This window comes from Anomaloglossus baeobatrachus, chromosome 4, assembly GCF_048569485.1.
Source record: "Anomaloglossus baeobatrachus isolate aAnoBae1 chromosome 4, aAnoBae1.hap1, whole genome shotgun sequence".
NCBI lineage: Eukaryota > Metazoa > Chordata > Amphibia > Anura > Aromobatidae > Anomaloglossus > Anomaloglossus baeobatrachus.
Window position 1 is genome coordinate 620,630,668 of NC_134356.1, and position 19,316 is coordinate 620,649,983.

Consider the following 19,316-nt stretch of genomic DNA (forward strand, 5'->3'; position numbering starts at 1 on the left):
ATACCGTACTTGTTTTACTGTGGATAATGACACAATTTTACCAGCTTCCGCCAGCATCTTCACAAGGTTGATATGTCCGTCTGATAAAAGCATGTCCATCTCTGGTACACAGAACCTGTCTCCTTTTGAGTGGTATGTTGGCTGGGCATTCCCATCTTGTTTGTACTTGTGTATAATTGTTTGTACAGATGAATGAGGCACCTTCAGGTATATAAAAATTGCACACAAAGATGAACCAGACTTGTGCAAGTCCACAATTCTCTTTTTGAGATCATGGCTCATTTCTTTTGACTTTCCCATGGTGCTATACAGAGAAGCAGTGTGTTTCAGGTGGTCAACACATCCACAGGTGTGTCCCTAATTAACTCAGCTGTTGCCAATAAACCTATCAGAAGCTTCCAAAGACATGACATCATCATATGGGCTGTCCCATATTGTTTAAAGGCATAGCACTCTTAGTGTATGTAAACTTTTGACTTTGCAGAAAGTTATAAAAATGCCTTAAAACATTCTCTCTCCCTCTCATTATTCTGCATTTGGAAAATATAAGTAATTTTGGCTCCTAATTAACCTAAACCGGGAAAGGTTTATTCTGATTTCATGTCAGATAGTGAGGAAAAATATGCATATGTGTCATTTTATCTAGTGTATGGAAACGTCTGGCTTCAACTGTATAATGTAATTGCTAATTGATTGGTAGAGACAAATGTAAAGCTATGGCATGATTGTACAATGCTCTGTAATAGGAATATCTGAATATTAGGCTGTTGGGGGTAGGGAGTTAAGGGTAGACTAATCAAAGCGCCCTCATGTTTCTGTCACTGTGATATGTGTGGGGGCTTGGCACTACCAATACTAACTTTATTGGGGGGAGTGGGGGACGGGACCTTGCCTGTTTGTGATGAGATGTTGTTTGTGTTTTTTGTCACTCACATTGCTGCTGTGTCTGCTCTTTCTGTGTTGATATCTGTTCTCTTCTTTTTTTTTTTTTTGTTTCCCTAATGATCCGAACCCTCTGAATCCTTCATTTTTGCGCTCATCTCTCCCCTTATCTATATCTCTGCTCTTCCTGTCTTTCTTTTCTATCTTCCTTGATATCCCGGCCTTCATTTCTGTATCTCGGACTCTTTACTTATCTCTCCGCCTCTGTTCCTATTTCTTGGCTTCTTTCCTCTGTATCTCCTCTCTGCACTTGTGCCAATTCCTCTTCATTCTTTACATATCCTCTCTGTCTACTGTCTCTGCCTTTTGCTTAATGTGTCTTTTATCTCTCCACCTTTGTCTCTGTCTTTAAATCTGTATCTCTGCTGGCTTGTCACTACTTACCTCTCTGCATTTTCCTCCTCTAATTTTTGCTCCTGCTCTTTCTCTTCTCTATTTCTGTCTCATATCATCTTCTCACTGCTTCTGTTTCAATCTCTGACTGTTTCATTATCTCTACTCTTATTTTATCTTTACATTTGTGTTTTGCTACCTCTCCGCTTGTCGTATCTTTTGATTCTTTGTCGCTACCATTGTTTATCTACTCCTCTTTCTCGACCTCTGTCTCTTCTCCATTGTGTCTTTATCTCTGTTTTCCTTCGACTTTTTCTGTCTTATATACTTACTCTACTTCTCTGTCTTTTGCCTATTTTCCTACTCGTACTTCTTCTTTTTTACTACACCTTTTTCTGCCTCATACGTTGGCTATACTTCTCCATGTCGGCATGACTTTTTCTTCTGTCTTTGTCTCTTTTTCTTTCTTGCTACCTCCACTGGCTCTTCTTTCCACCCTATCTCTGCACTCCTCTGTCTTTTACCTATTTTTCTGCTGTTACTTCTTTTTTACTACACCCCTTTCTGCCTCATATGTCGGCTATACTTCTCCATCTCCGCATCACTTTTTCTTCTGTCTCTGCTTCTTTCTTGCTACCTCCACTGGCTCATCTTTCCACCCTTTCTCTGTACACTTACTATTTTTCTACTGTTACTTCTTTTTCTTTTATACTACACCTTTTACTGCCTCATACGTCGGCTATACTTCTTAATCTCTCCATCACTTTTTCTCCTGTCTTTGTTTCTTTCTTGCTATCTCCACTGGCTCATCTTTCCACCCTTTCTCGCTACTCCTCGGTCTCGACTTTACTAACTCTGGTTACTGTCTCTGGTCTTTACCTGTTTTGCTGCCACTGCTTTTGTCTTATCTTTCTACTTGTGTCTCCCCTTCACCATCTTGGGAACTGTCTTTTGTTCTTCTTCCTTTGTCTTTGCTTCTTTATTGCTACCTCCACTGGCTCTTCTTTTCACCCTTTCTCTGTACTCGTCTCGACTTTACTAACTCTGGTTACTGTCTCTGGTCTTGACCTGTTTTGCTGCCACTGCTTTTGTCTTATCTTTCTACTTGTCTCTCCTTCACCACCTTGGGAACTGTCTCTTGTTCTTCTTCCTTTGTCTCCACCAATCTGTCACTCTTCCTGTCAACTTCTGCCTGTCTCTTGTCTCGGTTTCTATCCCTTTCCCGGTTCCTGTCTTTTTGTCCCCCTCCCAGCTGCTAGATTTACAGATATATTTAACACAGTCAGACGAGGCTCAGAAGCAGAGGGAGTGCAGTACTCCAACACGCAGCACCGGCTTTCCCAGCCCCACCTAAACTCTCCGTTTGTACAGCGTAAGTAGAACTCGCGCATACAAACGCATCTCACATGGGCTTCCCACCGCCTTCCAACATGGACCTCTCATCCATTGACTTCCTTCTTATCATATCTTCCTCTTTCTTCTACGTTATCTTCTGGTTCCTTTCAGATGCATGTCTACATCATCTTACCGACATCAACCATCGAAGTGTTCTATCACAATGAACAATGTTTATTGACCTCCAATTTTACTTGTTGAATTCACCCTCAATCTCTGTCTTTAACACACTTCTCATTGTAAGTTGTACTTTTCTCAGATACTCGGTAATCACGTTTCATCATGTTAATTTAGTTTTTATTAATTCTTATTCTTATTTTATTACACACAAAGCACAATTCTTTTTTTATTACCCTCAATACCTTTCACAATCTTCTTTCTTGTCCAAACTATCAAACCTTTCCTTTTCATCCACAAATTTTCTAACCAGAATGGTCGTCTTCTGTTGTTTTTTTATTGTTCTTATGATGATTTTTAACTTTCCGCTATGCTTTTCCATTTCTCGCAAGCCCTGTCTGACCCACTTATGACAAGTTCTCTGCTCCTACTCATCACATATCTTCTCAGTATGACGTTCTTTCTCTTTGTTCTTCTTCTAAAACATATTCTTTTTCTATAGACACTTGATTTTTTTCATACCACGTGTACTTATTATGCCTGTTGCCTATTTTCTACTCATTATTTTCATTTCCTTTTTATCTCCCTTTTATTCTTCTGCTCCATGATTGCTTTAAACAGAATTGTCTTCCATTTATTGCATATTCTCCCAAAGAATTTGTTGATTTTCTAGAAATAAATTTAATCTTCTTTCTCATATTGTCTATAATTGTGTTTAGAGTTTTGAAAAACTTTGATTACTTTTTAATTTATTCATTAGATTAGTTGCCTAATCAAATAGGGCACTTAATAGTCCATGTGAGGCTTCCTACTCAGGACCTTCAGTGGATGTTTTATTAAAAAAAAAACAGCAGCCCATACCCTGATGTTTCAGATGTATGGCTGGTTACAGATGAGCAAATTTGGAAGATCCTGATCCAGCGGCCATGTCAGAATTCCATAGCCGCTGGATTTGTGCCCTACGATTTGTGTCTTACCTGCTGACATCACTGACTTTTCTGCAAACATTTTCACTCCTCTCTATAAGCCATTGATTTGTACAGTGTAGCTGTGGCCATTGATATAAGTTACTGGCTGCACCATCATCTGGCAATATCAGTTGACAGGGATTTATGATTATGAAGACTGACCCATGGAAATCTGCTGATACCCAGCCAGCATCAGTCTGAAAAGGAGATATTGTCATGAGACTGCTTTTCTTACTGACTACTGCAATTAAAATATACCTTCAGAATGATATAATGGATAGAGATGGGTGAACCTGCAGATGTTCGGTCCTGCTGTGCTTTTAAAAAAAAAAAAAGTCAGGTTCGGAACCGGACTTAAATCCGAATTTAAGCCTTAACGCCGAACCCCATATAAGTCTAAGGGACACAAACTCAAGTGTTATAAAATGGTGTTAGTAAGGGCTAGGGGGCTGTAAAAGTAAGGAAAATGGGGCTTAAAGCAGGACAGTTATAGTTACCAAGTCTCCCGCATGGCTGTCATACTGCTTCCTTATGTGCTAATTAGATCTTATGAATATTCACAGCTTCCCCCGCCCACCCTCTATTACAGCATCTGGGATTGGTTGCAATCAATCAGACTGCCAGCATATCGACGTCTGTGATTGGTTGCCCTCAGAGTAGCTATCTGAGTCCCGGAAGTGGAGTGTAAAAATAAATAAATAATTGGAAAAACTAGTGTAGGGTCCCCCATATTTTGCTACTTAGCACAGATAAAATATGAGGGACCCCATGCAGCTTTTTTAAAATTATTTAAATAAATAATTAAAAAAAAAACAAACAACATGTGAGCCCCCTTCCCCCTAATTTTGATACCAGCCAAGATAAAGCAAACAGCTGGTACTAGTATTTTCAGGCTGGGGAGGCCCATGGTTATTGGGCCCTCCCAGCCTAAAAATAGCAGCCTGCAGTCACCCCAGAACCTCCCAGCCTAAAAATAGCAGCCCGCAGTCACCCCAGAAGTGGCGCATCCTTTAGATGTGCCAATCCTAGCGCTTTAGCCAACCCATCCAAATTGCCCTGGGTTAGTTGACAGCTATGATTTGTCAAAAGATCACAGCTGTCATCAAGCCCGATGTTAGTAATGGAGATGAGTATATGAGATCCCCCATTACTAATCATGTAAAAAAATAAATAAACACAAAACACAGAGAAAATCCTTTATTTATATAAAAAAAGAACCCCACCCTCTTTTTCTAATTTATTAACCCCCAAAGCACCCTTGCAGGCCCAATATAATCTACACCACGACGTCCCACGATGATCCTTGCTCTGCAACATTCTGAAGTCGCACTGTGCGGTCACATTAGAAAACGTGACCGATCACTGCAGTGTCCTGGATACACTAAAGAAGCTGCAGCTGTGAGAGCAGTGATGTGAGTTCACCTGAGGTCACGGTACCCCAGCTGTGATCTCAGGTGAACTGACCTGAGGTGAAAATTGAACTCAGTGACCTCACCTCAGGTGAAGTAACTAAACTCAATGCCGGATTACCGGATTAGGCTGTGTTGGTTTAAGGATTGATTTAAGGTTTTGGGGTGTTTGAGAAAACAGGATGATATAGTCATAAATATTGTAACCATTCTACTCATTGATGTGACTGTAGCCTACGGTCATATAGTGTCTGCAGTTTGTTTCTTTCACACCTCAGCAGGTTACATGGGTCAGCTAAAATGGAACACTTTTTAGAATTTTTTTAGCTTTCATAAGTGTATTCCTGTTGCTGAGCGCTTTTTTTTGCAGTTTTATTGATTTATCCCCTTAATAATCCTCTATTGTCTTCTATATACACTATCACCTTGACATCTTTCTAATCTTTCCACTAACCATGATTGTGTCTTTCTCACGTACCATCCCTCTATTTGTCTCTCTATTTAATGGCTACTTTGTTTTTCTAGCTCGAAAACAGGAAATCATTAAGATAACAGAGCAACTGATTGAGGCAGTAAATAATGGAGACTTCGAGGCATATGCGTGAGTTACCCATGGCAATACCCGCAGTTCACTATATAGAAATGGGGGGGAGGGTGTTTGGATGAGGGGAGGAGGAATGAAGGTTAGTTTCACTATACATATATTAATTTTTAAAGGAGTCTGTCACAACTAAAACTCAAACTAAACCACTTCCACAGTCATGAAGCGGAATTAGCACCTAAAAAAAAATCAAACCTATAGTATAGATCTCACTATTTTAATTTTACAAAAAAGGGCTCAGTTCCACCATCTCCACTAGCATCTTGCGTACTTTCCTTTTAGCTTGATTAACAGCACTCGCCTGAAGTGAATTCTTCGCCTTGTATGTGTGACCTTGTGGGAGTAGTCCGGGGCAGTAGTCGCCAGCGAGGGGCATAGTCCTTCGGCCACCTCCACAGAGCAAGGGGGAAGGGATTGGTCCCGATGATCCTGGCTGGGTGTGTGGACTTGGTGTGTGCAAGTCATAGTTGTGATTAGGCAATCGTGCAGGCCTGGATTCTTCTGGTGGGGAGTAACAGACAAGGATACTGATTTCTTTCTGAACCGTGTTTTACTTAAAGGGAATCTGTCAGCAGGTTTTTGCTACTTCAGCTAAGAGCAGCATAATATAGGAAAAGAGGCCCTGAGTTCAATGATGTATCACTTAGATTTCTGTGTGCAACCGTTTTGACACAGTGAAAGAGTTTAGATTTTGCATCAAGCTGAGCTGAGAGCTGCCCCTGTCCACACCAGGCTTTCAGTCCACATTTCCATAGACAGAAGTTGCTAATCACAGAGGGGGGCGGAGTCTGTCTACAGCTCACAGCTGCTGAGACCCACTAATGATAAAGATAACAGGCTTAAGCTAACATTGCAGGTAAACAAAACAGATTGTCAGATATCAGGGTTCAAATCTCTGTTTTAACTGTTGCAGCATGAGGTCTTCAGGTTACATTGGAGAAACCTGCTGATTGATTCCCTGTAACACATTGCACAGTACTGTGAACACATTGGTACTGTGCACACAGCACCTGAACATGTTCTTTACTGTGTGTTTAGCTTTAAGGCACAATTTTACTTTAGGCTGCTCCATCATTCCTGGTACTACAGCTGCTGCTCCTCCGTTAAAGTCATAAATTCCTCCCTGGTCAGGATCTCGTCTCGTCCTACCTATTGGACCTGTTTTCTATAATAGTGAAGACCGCCGTCAAACTTGCCTCATTTAACTTATCTTTTTATGCTGACCTGTTCGCCCAGGTCTGGAACTTGTGACTACGGGACGAAAGTGACCCGATACACGTCCCCGACTGTCGTTCTTCCAGAGCCCCGACTGGAATCCTTCTTGGTGCTCTGTTCCCTTTGTGACCCGAAGGTTAGGTGACAGATGCCACAATCTTCCAGTTACTACAGCCTAAGGTGACAGATGCCACAATCTTCCAGTTACTACAGCCTAAGGTGACAGATGCCATAAGCACCCACTTACTACGGCCTAAGGCATACCTCCCAACCGTCCCGGATACAGCGGGACAGTCCCTCTTCTGAGCCTTTGATCCCGGGTCCCGCCCGTGAGGCTGTTTGTCACGGCTCCACCCACCCACTGTAGCCCCGCCTCGCTGTTTCTCCCTTCTACTATTCATTACAGAGCCGAGCGCGCACCTACTCCTGTGACTGCTGCTGAGGTATGAATCACCCCCTGCAGCAGAGCGACCCCCCTGCAGCAGAGCGACCCCCCCCTGCAGCAGAGCCCCCCCCCCCTGCACCAGAGCCGACCCCCCCCAGTCCCGGAGCCTGCGTTTGTCTGCAGCTGTTCTCTCTGATTCCCCCGTGTGCGGCTTCTCACTGCTGCAGACACGCGGGGAGTCAGGAAGCTGAGGAGACCGTGCAATCAGCACTTATCTCCTGCAGATAGCAGTGACAATAACCTATGCAGAGTGACATCTGCAGGCTTCTATTAGCTTACCGATCAGTGGTCTCCTGCCTGTGGAGCAGAGCTGCTGGGTCCTAGCTTCCCAACAGCTTCAGCTCTGCTTTATCCTGGCTCCCCTACCAGTTAAAGGGAACATGTCAGCAGAAATTTCACAATGAAAGTAATAGATTCCCCTCTCCAGCTCCTGGGCTGCTTCTAGAAAGGTTCCTGTTGTTATTGTGCCCCCTTTGAGACCTACAAAAATACTTTATGAAGTCTTACCTTTTTGTATGCAAATGTGTTTTTATGGTCACGGGGGCGGGCTGTCTGGCGTCCGTTATTCCCCCTCCTGCCGCTTTACGCAGTCCCCCATTGCTCATTTACATACACAAGGACGCCTTCCTCATGTAACTGTCCTCCCGAAGATTTGCGCATGTGAACGCTTTTTCAGGTGATTGCGCAGGCACGAGATTATGGGCGGCGCTGTGATTGTCATCAACAGCGTTAACCAAGTACCCGCCCATAATCTCGTGCCCGCACTTTTCCCTCTGACTCCACCGTTATGCGCAAGTGCTGGCCATATGAACCATGTTACCTATTACTGCTTGCACGAGATTATGGGCGGGTACTTGGATGACTTTGCTGATGACAATCACAGCGCCGCCCATAATCTCGCGCCCATGATAATAGGTAACGTGGTTCATATGGCCAGTGCTTGCACATAACGGTGGAGGCAGAGTGAGAAGCGCGGGCACGAGATTATGGGCAGGTACTTGGATGACGCTGCTGATGACAATCACAGCGCCGCCCATAATCTCGCGCCCATGGTAATAGGTAACGTGGTTCATATGGCCAGTGCTTGCGCATAACGGTGGAGGCAGAGTGAGAAGCGTGGGCACGAGATTATGGGCAGGTACTTGGATGACGCTGCTGATGACAATCACAGCGCCGCCCATAATCTCGCGCCTGCGCAATCACCTCAAAAGCGTTCACACTTTGCACAGTGCTTACTCCCGCGAGAGTGGCACTGGGCATGCACAAAACTTCAGGAGGACAGTTACATGAGGAAGGCGTCCTCATGTATGGAAATGAGCAATGGGGGACGGCGTACAACGGCAGGAGGGGGAATAACGGACGCCAGGCAGCCCGCCCCCGTGACCATAAAAACAGATTTGCATACAAAAAGGTAAGACTTCATAAAGTATTATTTTAGGTCTCAAAGGGGGCACAATAGCAACAGGAACCTTTCCAGAATTCATCCCAGGAGCTGCAGAGGGGAATCTTTTATTTTTTTTGCTAAATTTCTGGTGACAGGTTCCCTTTAAAGGGAACCTATCAGGTGCAATCTGCACTCAGAGCCAGGAGCAGTTCTGGGTGTATATTGCTAATCCCTCCCTAACTGTCCCTGTATACACCAGCATAGATAAAGGCATCTATAGAAAAAGTATTTTTAAAGAGCTTATATCTTATGCTAATTAGCGCGGGGACTAGTCCCAAGGGCGTTACTTCACTTGGCTAGTCGGCTCATATAGCGTGTTAGTACTCACACAGGGGCGTAATAACATGCTAACATGCTATGCGAGCCGACTAGCCAAGTGAAGTAACGCCCTTGTGACTAGTCCCCGCGCTCATTAGCATAAGATATAAGATCTTTAAAAATATTTGTTCTTGATCTCTTTATCTATGCTAGTGTATACAGGGACGGTTAGGCAGGGATTAGCAATATACACCCAGAACTGCTCCTGGCTCTGAGTGCATATTGCACCTGACAGGTTCACTTTAAAGGGAACCTGTCACCAGATTTGGGGCCTATAAGCTGCGGCCACCACCAGCGGGATCTTATGTACACATTCTAACATGCTGCATACCTACCAACCGTCCCGGATACAGCGGGACTTTCACGCTTTACGTTGTTTGTCCCGTTGCCACGGGCGGGACGGCCGGCTCCCGGGCTCCGCCCACCCACTCTCTCTCCGCCTCCCTGCTTTTCCCTCCTACCATCCTAGTAGACGTGGCATAGAGAGGAGCGCTGCCTGTGCTGCTGCTGGTACAGTAAACTAATCTCCCCAGCGCTGATTTCCCTCCCTCCCCCCTCACCCCCTGCCGCCTGTCTGTGCGGGCGCCCCCCTGCCGCCTGTCTGTGCGGGCGCCCCCCTGCCGCCTGTCTGTGCGGGCGCCCCCCTGCCGCCTGTCTGTGCGGGCGCCCCCCCGCCGCCTGTCTGTGCGGGCGCCCCCCCCGCCGCCTGTCTGTGCGGGCGCCCCCCCGCCGCCTGTCTGTGCGGGCGCCCCCCTGCCGCCTGTCTGTGCGGGCGCCCCCCTGCCGCCTGTCTGTGCGGGCGCCCCCCTGCCGCCTGTCTGTGCGGGCGCCCCCCTGCCGCCTGTCTGTGCGGGCGGCCCGCCGCCTCATTGTGCGGGCGGCCGGCCGCCTCTCTCTGCGGGCGGCTGGCCGCCTCTCTGTGCGGGCGGCCCGCCGCCTGTCTGTGAAGGCGGCCGGCCGCCTGTCTGTGAAGGCGACCGGCCGCCTCACTGTGGCTGCCTGCGTGTCCGTGCTGGAGGCCCGCCGGCTGCCTGCGTGTCCGTGCTGGAGGCCCGCCGGCTGCCTGCGTGTTTGTGCTGAATGGGTGTGGATGGGGAGTGGATATGGGCGTGACTGTGAAATGGGTGTGGTTAGGGGGCGTGGCCTAAAAATTTGCCGCGGCGCGCGTAGCGCGCCGCAAACTTTGTCCCTCTTTTCCTTCTTTAAAAGTTGGGAGGTATGCCTAAGGTATCTATCCGGCTTGCACTCTGCTGCTACTCACTATACTACCCACTAGTACAGCTTTCTGCTCACTACGCCCACCAAGATGGGGACAGCCTGTTTCCTGCGGCTGACTCCTCCTCCTGTGGGCTACCCACAGAGCTTAAATGTTTCCCTCCTATAGTCCTACTATTGCTAGGCAGATTCTAATTGTTACACCCAGGAGCACTACCTAAAACTGGCCACTAGATGGTCACACTTATACTCTATGCATGAACTCATTACATAGACAATAGATACACGGACACAGTTCATACTACTATAATACAATGTGGTTGGTGTCTTCAGGGCAGGAGCGTACGGGCCCAGTCCACCCCCTTACACGCTGACAATGTTAGAGCATGGCAAGTGCACGCACACACTGTCAGTGCAGGCGCTCGATCATGGCTCTCTCTTGTCTGCTTCAGAAGGGAGAGATGAGAGCACTTTGCACTAGCAATATTGTGTGTACACGCTGCAAAGTCAGTGCAGATATTCAGGACTGTGGGTAAGACCCTTATATCAGGGGCGGACATATCGTTGGTTCAAACTGTGCAGCCGCACTGAGGTCCAAGAGGTAAAGGGACCACCTATCCACCTCCAAATTGTACATTACGATGAGCTATTGGACTGTCTGTGTCCACCAGTTTCCTATATGACTGTAAAAATATTTTAGTTTGGATTTGGGAGGTGACAGACTGCCTTGATATACTGCTGTGTATACTGTATGATATATCACAAATTCTTATATCCAATTTTTATACATGCTGGTACCAAATATGTAATTGTTATATCATGAATAGGTACAAAGGAAACCACTTGGCACTTCCATCACCCCCCATTATTGCACACTGATACGCACAGATGTGGTCCATGCACATAGCAATGCTGTATCATGGAGCTCTGTCATATAAAAGTCCCTGAAAATCCCAAGTATTAGAAGTGTCGATGACGGCACTCACCATATTGTGGAAAAATCTTTATTATTTCATAGCAAGCAATAAAAATCAGGTGAGGAGAGTACAGGCAGACATCAAACTGTTATGTATACCCCTTTTCACATGTATAGAGCCATGTCTAAGTGGCGCTAAAATAATAATAATCTGATTTTTATCACTTGCTATGAAATAATAAAGAAGATTTTCCACAATGTGGTGAGTGCCGTCATCTTCACTTCTACTACTTGAGATTTTCAGCGACTTTGGATGGATATGATCTGCAATACCAGACACAGATTACATCATGTTCCTCACATAATGGGTTGCTTAAAGGGAACTTGACATCCGGTGCATGCTGCCCGATCCATGCTGTATGACTGTAGCCAGGTATGCTTGACTATGAAATGCTGCGGCGCTTTAGAGAAAACACTTTAAAAGCTGCTGGGACCAAGACACACTCAAGACTATTCAAACAGGCAGGTCTCCAGTGGTGTCTCCCCTCCCAATCACTGACCGGTCTCTCCCTGTGTGCATGCATAAAGAAAAAATTGTCAGTCATTGCCAGTGGGTGGGGAGAAGACATCGGGGACCCGCCTGTCTGAATAGTCTTGAGAGGGTCTTAGTCTACAATGACTTAAAAGTTTGTTTCAGAGTCAAGCATACCTGGGTGAATCATGCAGCCTATGTCCGATACATGCTACCGTGGATTGGGCAGCATTTAACTGCTGTCAGGTTCCTTTAAAGGTTATGGACACCTTTTAGGGGGAAGGGGCTGGCATTTTTTGGGAAATACATGTATCTTTAGCTAAATATAATTCAATTGCTTGTCTTGGCTTGCATGTATTCTTATTAGTCATGGCAGACTCGGATTGTAAAAGTCCGGATCCGCGCAGTTTCAAAAGTATCCGAGTGCCAGACCCAGGGAACTCCGGCTAATGATTGGGGTCCGGCAACACAGGAAATAAAAAAACAAAATAGGGGAAGAATAAATCAGGTGCGCTATGCTTACCAAGTTTCCGGCTCGTCTGTAACTGCTTTCGATCGGCCTGGAAGCAGTTACAGCCGCACCGGAGAATAGGTAGAATAGGTAAGCATTGCGCGCTTGCTCTAATCCCCCTATCCCTTCTATCACCATTTTTAAGTGCCGGATTCTGGTCCCCATAGACTTATATCCGGGATCAATTCTGTGCCAGAGGCAATTTTGTTTTTTTTTTTTTTTAAAGTCCGGTTAGTCCCGATGATCCTGGATATCTGCAAGTTCGTCCATGACAATTTCTTATACATTGCATGCTGCTCAGTCCTGTTCAGTGTGAAATCCATCAGACTAGCTTTCTGATGATACATACTCTAACTTCTGTCTCTCTGTACTCCTGAATGTCCATAAAGCAGTTATGCATTTTGATTCACTTTTTATCTGTAAAGCTGTCGGGTTACAGATTGAGCCATCAAGCGCTCATGTGATGGATTTCACACTGAACTGAACTGAGCAGGCTGCAATGTATTAGAATACATGCAGGCCACAAGCAACATAGTTTATGGTGGAAATTTTTTAATAAAACCATAATATGCTTTTAAGTAAAACACAGCAACAAAAAACTTCCATATATATTTGGAACAATTGTCAGGTCATCACCATAATCTAGACCCTTTGTGGTATTAGCACTCCATTAATACAAATTCGGAGAACATTGTGGTGATGAACTGATGATGATGTGGTATTCTGCCCACACTTTGACTTTTACTGAGTATAATCTTTAAGGAATGACAATATTTAGTTGATGGAATATATATTAATGCCTTCTTAGAATAATGAAACCTTAACTTATATTTTCAGGAAGATCTGTGACCCAGGATTGACTACTTTTGAGCCAGAAGCTTTGGGTAACCTTGTGGAAGGAATAGATTTTCATCGATTTTACTTTGAGAACTGTAAATATGACAATTATTTGATATTCTCTTTCTGGGAACATGCTTGTGTTTGTCTTTTGTGTGACCACTTTTGGCAATCCTTTTTTGTTCAAAGGGTCCCCCAAAGATAACTAGGTCACAAAGACCCTCCTGGCCCCAAAACTAAAATAAAATTCTCCTGCAGCGACCCCTGCATTTTACCATTCCAATTACTAAAATCAATAGTCTGTTCCTGGAATCAATGGGCACGTTTTGCCTATAGAGAGCAATATATGCTGCAGAGCTTCTCTCTGCCCTGATGATATATGATGATCCCGGAAGGGTGAACCACCTTCTAAGGATACTTTCATACAAACCAAATTTTGGTCTGTATTAGTGCACATGTACGATATTCCATATGGATATAACTTCTGGGCGGAAATAAAATCTCAGTAAGTGCATGTATATGGATTGAGATCCCGCACCCTTCCACTATGGGGACGAGCTCACGGAACTGCACCCGGCAGTGAATCCCACAGTTTGCAGAAGTGACTGTTCAATAAATTCAGCACCATCAAGTGAACATCGCCTAAAACACAGATGATGTCTCTTCATCAGATAACTCTTTAATACTAATGATAGTGTAACACTGCATCCCTGCTTACCTCCTCCTCCTTCAGGGACGCGCTGTCACTCACCGCCACAGCTGGCTCCTTCCATGCTGCCCGGCATCCCTGCCTCTCACCCACCTAGGCTTCTTCTACTCCTACCTCCTGGGGCCTGTGCGCTCCGCACAGGACCTTCGGGAGTACTCCTAAGGCTTGCGTGCGCATGCCCTGTGCTCAGCGCGCCACTCCTAGGAAGTGCCTCTCAGTCTATCGCTGAAAGGCACTGGGTATTTAAGTCAAGCTCCCACTAGGGGAGTTGCCTGAACAACACCTTACTTTAGCTAGTTAGTGTCCAGTGCTCTAGCCAGCTAGTTGTCAGGTCCCCTAGTCTTTCCTGTCCATCCAGTCCTGTTGGTACCACTTACCTGTTGGTCCTGCCCTGTTGATACTAGCTTCTTTGCCCAACCCGGCCGTGCCTCTGGCCTCTTCTACTCCTGTGGTTCTCACCATACCAGAGACTGTGCCTGTCCACCCCAGCCTTGTCTCCGGCCTCTGCTACTCCGGTGGTCCTCACCATACCAGAGACTATGCCTGTCTGTCCACTCCAGCCATGCTTCCAGCCTCAGCTACCTCAGTAGCTCCTTGCTATACCAGAGACTGTGCCTGTCCATCCCGGCCGTGCCTCCAGCCTCAGCTACCTCAGTGGCTCCTTGCTATATCAGAGACTGTACCTGTCCGTCCCGGCTGTGCCTCCAGCCTCAGCTACCTTGGTCCTTGCTATACCAGAGACAGGACTGTCCATCCCGGCCATGCCTCCAGCCTCAGCTAAACTCGGTGTCTCCTTGCTATACCAGAGACTGTACCTGTCCATCCCGGCTGTGTCTCCAGCCTCAGCTACCTTAGTCCTTGCTATACCAGAGACTGTGCCTGTCCGTCCCAGCCATGCCTCCAGCCTCAGCTAAACTCGGTGGCTCCTTGCTATACCAGAGACTGTGCCTGTCTGTCTTGGCCGTGCCTCCAGCGTGAGCTACCTTGATGGCTCCTTGCTATACCAGAGACTGTGCCTGTCCAACCCGGCCATACCTCCAGCCTCAGCTACCCAGGTGGCTGCTTGCTAGTGACTCTGCCTGTTCATCCTGGCCATGCCATTTGCCTCAGCTACCCTCTTCGTCCCTGTCTACACTTGAGACTCAGCCCTGTCTGCTCTTGTATTTGTCCCTGCCCTGGGGGGTCAGCTTCCATACTCCCGGTCCTCTACCCCACGTTAGGGTAGGCCCGGGGTTTCCCTGTGTTCCAGCGGGTCCACTTTTGCTCGTCACAGTACCATCACTGGTGGAGAGAGTGACAGTATCAATTTTCAGGTGAAATGAATGTATTCTCTATCTTAAGCAAGGACACAAGGGTCATCCAGACAGGGCAACACTTTTTGGAGTTACTCATATCTCTATCTGAGTGATGAGGATTATATAAAAGATTTTGCTGTACTAAAGCCGGTCATACACCTTATACAGCCTAGTAATGTTATGCCGGGCACATGGATTCCATTAAAATTCTTTAAAAATAACTTACGTTTTTCCTTTTGTCTAGTGCTGTCCAAGAACAACAAGCCAATCCACACGACCATCTTGAATCCTCATGTTCACGTCGTAGGAGAGGACGCCGCCTGTATCGCCTACATACGCCTGACACAATACATCGATACACAGGGTCGACCTCGTACCAGCCAATCCGAAGAGACCCGTGTTTGGCATCGTCGTGATGGAAAGTGGCAGAACGTCCACTTCCACTGCTCAGGGGCCCCCGTGGCACCCCTCCAGTGACAGTAAGATTCTGCGTTGAGCTATATTTTGTTGGGTCGCACCACTGTAATAACATTGTTTGTATTTAGTAAAACAAATGCACTGGCACGTCTGAGACATTGCCAGTCTACAGAATATTGCTCCGTAATCTTATAATAAATAGCTCCGCACTTGGCATGCTTCCTGCCCATAAAAGAACATTCATTTTATCATTGCAGAAAGCGTTTGCGTTCCCCTAACTAATCTATGGAGGGATTATTCATGCCCTGAGTTTGCGGAATGATATATGGATGTAGAGACAACTTATAAAGCTGCTTTTTATTATATAGTAAGATAGTTTTATAGTCGCTTATTGCTTCCATAGATGGGGGATTTATGTGTTTTTATTGAAACCGGAACGATTTAGAATATAAAGGATTAGATTGCAGACGATTTTATGCATTAATATTAGAGACACAATATTGAATATTCACATACTGTACTTTTTCTATGGTATTCTTGCTTATTATGATAGACCTATCGATGGATCTTATTTATTGCTATAGAACTCAAACTAACACATCAGTTTTCATAAGTCCCACCATTATGTGTTTCTGTGCTGCCCCCGTGTAAGCAGCCGAGCTGCTCGGATCCGGATCCGCGGTGGCTCGAGGGGTCCCCGGACCCGGGAGTCGGGGTCGCGCGGCCACTTGGATAAAAGGGGGAGTATTTACATGGGATATGGTTAAAGTTCGTGACGCCACCCGTGGTGTGTGGTGAGCTGGAGTACCACCGCTGCAATTGGGAGTACCCGGTGGCGATGGTGTGGGCAGCTAGGTGTTTAACCCCTCCACGGGTAGGGGGAATGCCCCGGGACTCGGTGATGGTGACGGGGAGGTGCCGTTGGGACGGTAGGGGTCACTTGTGTACTCACTCAGTCCAATAACGCTGACACCGACAACTGTGGTAAACCAAAGTTCTGGACATCACTGCCGCTGAGAGGGAGCACGCCTGGATACCGTGCCCATTGGTGTTGCCTGTTAGTCTGTGACCTTTGCCTTGGCACCTAGTTTCTGGTTGGTCCCTTAAGTATAAAACTTATCGGGTCCCGCTCACCAGTATGGCTAACTGGGTGAGCTTGCTCTCAGGGTTCACAACTGGGATTTTCTGGACCGTGCAGTGGGAAAGTCCTATCCCCCTCGTTGCGCTAGTACCCTGATTTTGTAGCGGGTGGAGAACGGATCTTGAAGGCTCCGTCCTCGTTGGGTAAATTGTCAGCACGCCTGAAGCTTCTTCCTGACCTAGGGTCCACGTACCCCATCATGCCCTGGCCCCTACCCGGGTGTTAGCACAAGGCCGCCGGCTGTCATCCTCGACAGTCCGTGCCCCTTGTCACTATCCCCTGCGATCGGGGTCCAGCTCCTACCAGGCCCAGACGAACATCTGCCACCTAGTAGCCCAAGGAGCCCAGCTGCTGACCTCCTCTCACTTTCACCTCCAACACTACACTGATCTACTCCTGACCTCCCTTTAACCAACCCCCCAAGTGGGCGATCCTATTCCACTCAGGCCGTCCACTGGTGTGTCTGGTGGGTGTGGTGCAGAGTGTTCATAGGATTTTGATTAGCTTGTTCTTGGCAACACCAATGGTTAGGGACCCGTAACCAAGGAGGAGATGGATATTGCACAGAAGGGCAGATTGCGCAATACCCTGTGACGACATGATTGGCCACGGCGTCACATTTTCAGCACCAAATTGTCGTAAATTTGTAAGATTTTAATTAGTTTCAACATTTAAAAAATAAATGTAATACTACATTAAAGGGACCCTATCATATCTGATAATACTATTATCCTGTAGCTACTGGGATAATCTGCAGAATAATAGCACTATGAAGGATCCTGGCTGCGGTACTGAAAGTGCAGGCCATGGAGAAAATGAACTTTATTCCTTCTAGGAGCCTGTCATGAAGGACTATTGGGATAGCAGTAAACCGAGGCTCCTAAGCTGACCCTCAGACTAGGGGGGCCCTGTGGTATGCCTACTCTCAGAGATACCTCTAATGGTGGGGATGGCTGAGCCTCCTTCCTGGCCCTGCTCCTAACCAGCCCTGATCTTATACCTCCTCCCCCGGGGGAGGTGGGGGGGGGGCCGGGACAGGAATGTAATTTAACACACAGAAATAGACAAACAGAGGAAAACAAAATTCTGCCACACAGCACACACACTCAGATGTATAAGACAACAAGAGATTAGGAGGAAAACAAGAGCAGGGTGGAAGCAACAAGACGACGGGTAACTCCAAAACAACACCAAGCACAAAGCATCTCTTTCTCGAACAAGTGTGGTACACCACAGCTAGAGATGAGTGAAACTGAGGTTCGGTTTTCAAACCAAACACCAACTTTAAAAAATCTAGGTTCTAGTTAAAATTTCGGATGCTTTACGTTAGAACTTCAGTTGCGCAAGCAGTGCTGTGCTCAGGTACGCTTGCTGCTCAGCCTTGTGCAAGCTTACAATGTTTCAATGGCGCACACTGGGTGTAACAACAACAATATGATCACCTGTAGTGTTCAACAAAAGAAAAAGTTTGAAAAAGCCCACCCACTTTCCCCCGGAAGTGATCTGCTTATGACTGGCTGTTTGTGGGCGGAGACTCAAACTGTCAATCACTGATTCCGAACCTCATCAGATAAGGTTGGGACAAGTGAAGGTTCGGTTCGTTAGTTGACAGCGAACCGAACCTCCAAAGGTTCCCTCATCTCTAACCACAACTCACCGACCAACACAGCATAAGCTATAGTTGGCATAGGTACAAGATTTCCTCCAGCATAAAAATAAGAGGAGCAGAAGTGATTGGCTTCCTTACAACATGTGATCAAATAAGCCTAACAAGTAGTCTAGAAGAGGTTAACTCTTGCTAGTCTGTCTATGAATGAGCACACAGCAGGTCGACACCCGAGTCTGCTTGAGCTGATCAGAAACACCAGAGAAACCATCAAATGGAGTTTCAGACTCTGCAATGTGAACAAACCCTGATAGTCGGTGAGTTTTGCGCAAAACTCCGTGTGACAGAGCCGCCGGCTTTCAGTCATACAGCCCAATCCAGGTATAATTTAATTTTTGTGTCTGGTAATGGAAGTATTCTTACACATTTACAATTATTTTCAATATTTTGTTACCACCACTAACGTAACGGTTTTGTTTTTTTGGATTTTTTTATGCAGCCTCCAGTAATGCTCTCTTGGCTTCACCAGAAAAGAGGAAGTGCCAGAGACTTTTGGCTCCGCCGCTCAGAGAGTTCCAGCGGCGAGGAAAAGCACGTGACCGCATGCTTGTGCCGTTCCCTCTCATCCCTCCTCCCCCTCAACCCCTCCAAATCCAGACTTCTTCTATTCTTGTGCCCCTCAATCCCCCCATGTGCACACGTATCCCAGACATCCACTGCCTGGACTCATGAATATGTTTGCAAGAGGACAAGACAAGGTCGTAGGACTAAAACCTCCTGTGTATGTTTCCTTTTTGACCTATTAAGCATTACCCCTTCCAAGCTGGGGAAGAGGGCAGCTGTATGACCCCCTACTATTGTACGGGGAGTAAGTGCATTCATTGACTTGTTGCAGAGAAATATTTTACCTTCAGCCCTCTTCCCTTTTGTCTTTTATTTTTTTTTGCTTT

General features: G+C 46.3%; 1 protein-coding gene across 16 annotated transcripts in view; it reads left to right on the forward strand.

Moving 5' to 3' along the window:
- CAMK2B (calcium/calmodulin dependent protein kinase II beta) overlaps window positions 1–19,316 on the forward strand; it is a 243,909-nt gene extending 224,593 nt beyond the window's left edge. For 9 of the 16 annotated variants that reach the window (XM_075346281.1, XM_075346283.1, XM_075346285.1 and 6 more), the window contains 5 exons: window positions 2,528–2,647; window positions 5,690–5,765; window positions 13,199–13,293; window positions 15,447–15,681; window positions 18,866–19,316. In XM_075346281.1, coding sequence (XP_075202396.1) covers window positions 2,528–2,647; window positions 5,690–5,765; window positions 13,199–13,293; window positions 15,447–15,679 — 524 coding nt within the window. In that variant the 3' untranslated portion in view covers window positions 15,680–15,681; window positions 18,866–19,316. The remainder of the gene's footprint in view (window positions 1–2,527; window positions 2,648–5,689; window positions 5,766–13,198; window positions 13,294–15,446; window positions 15,682–18,865) is intronic. The other 7 variants (XM_075346296.1, XM_075346292.1, XM_075346289.1 and 4 more) reach the window with 1 other exon arrangement.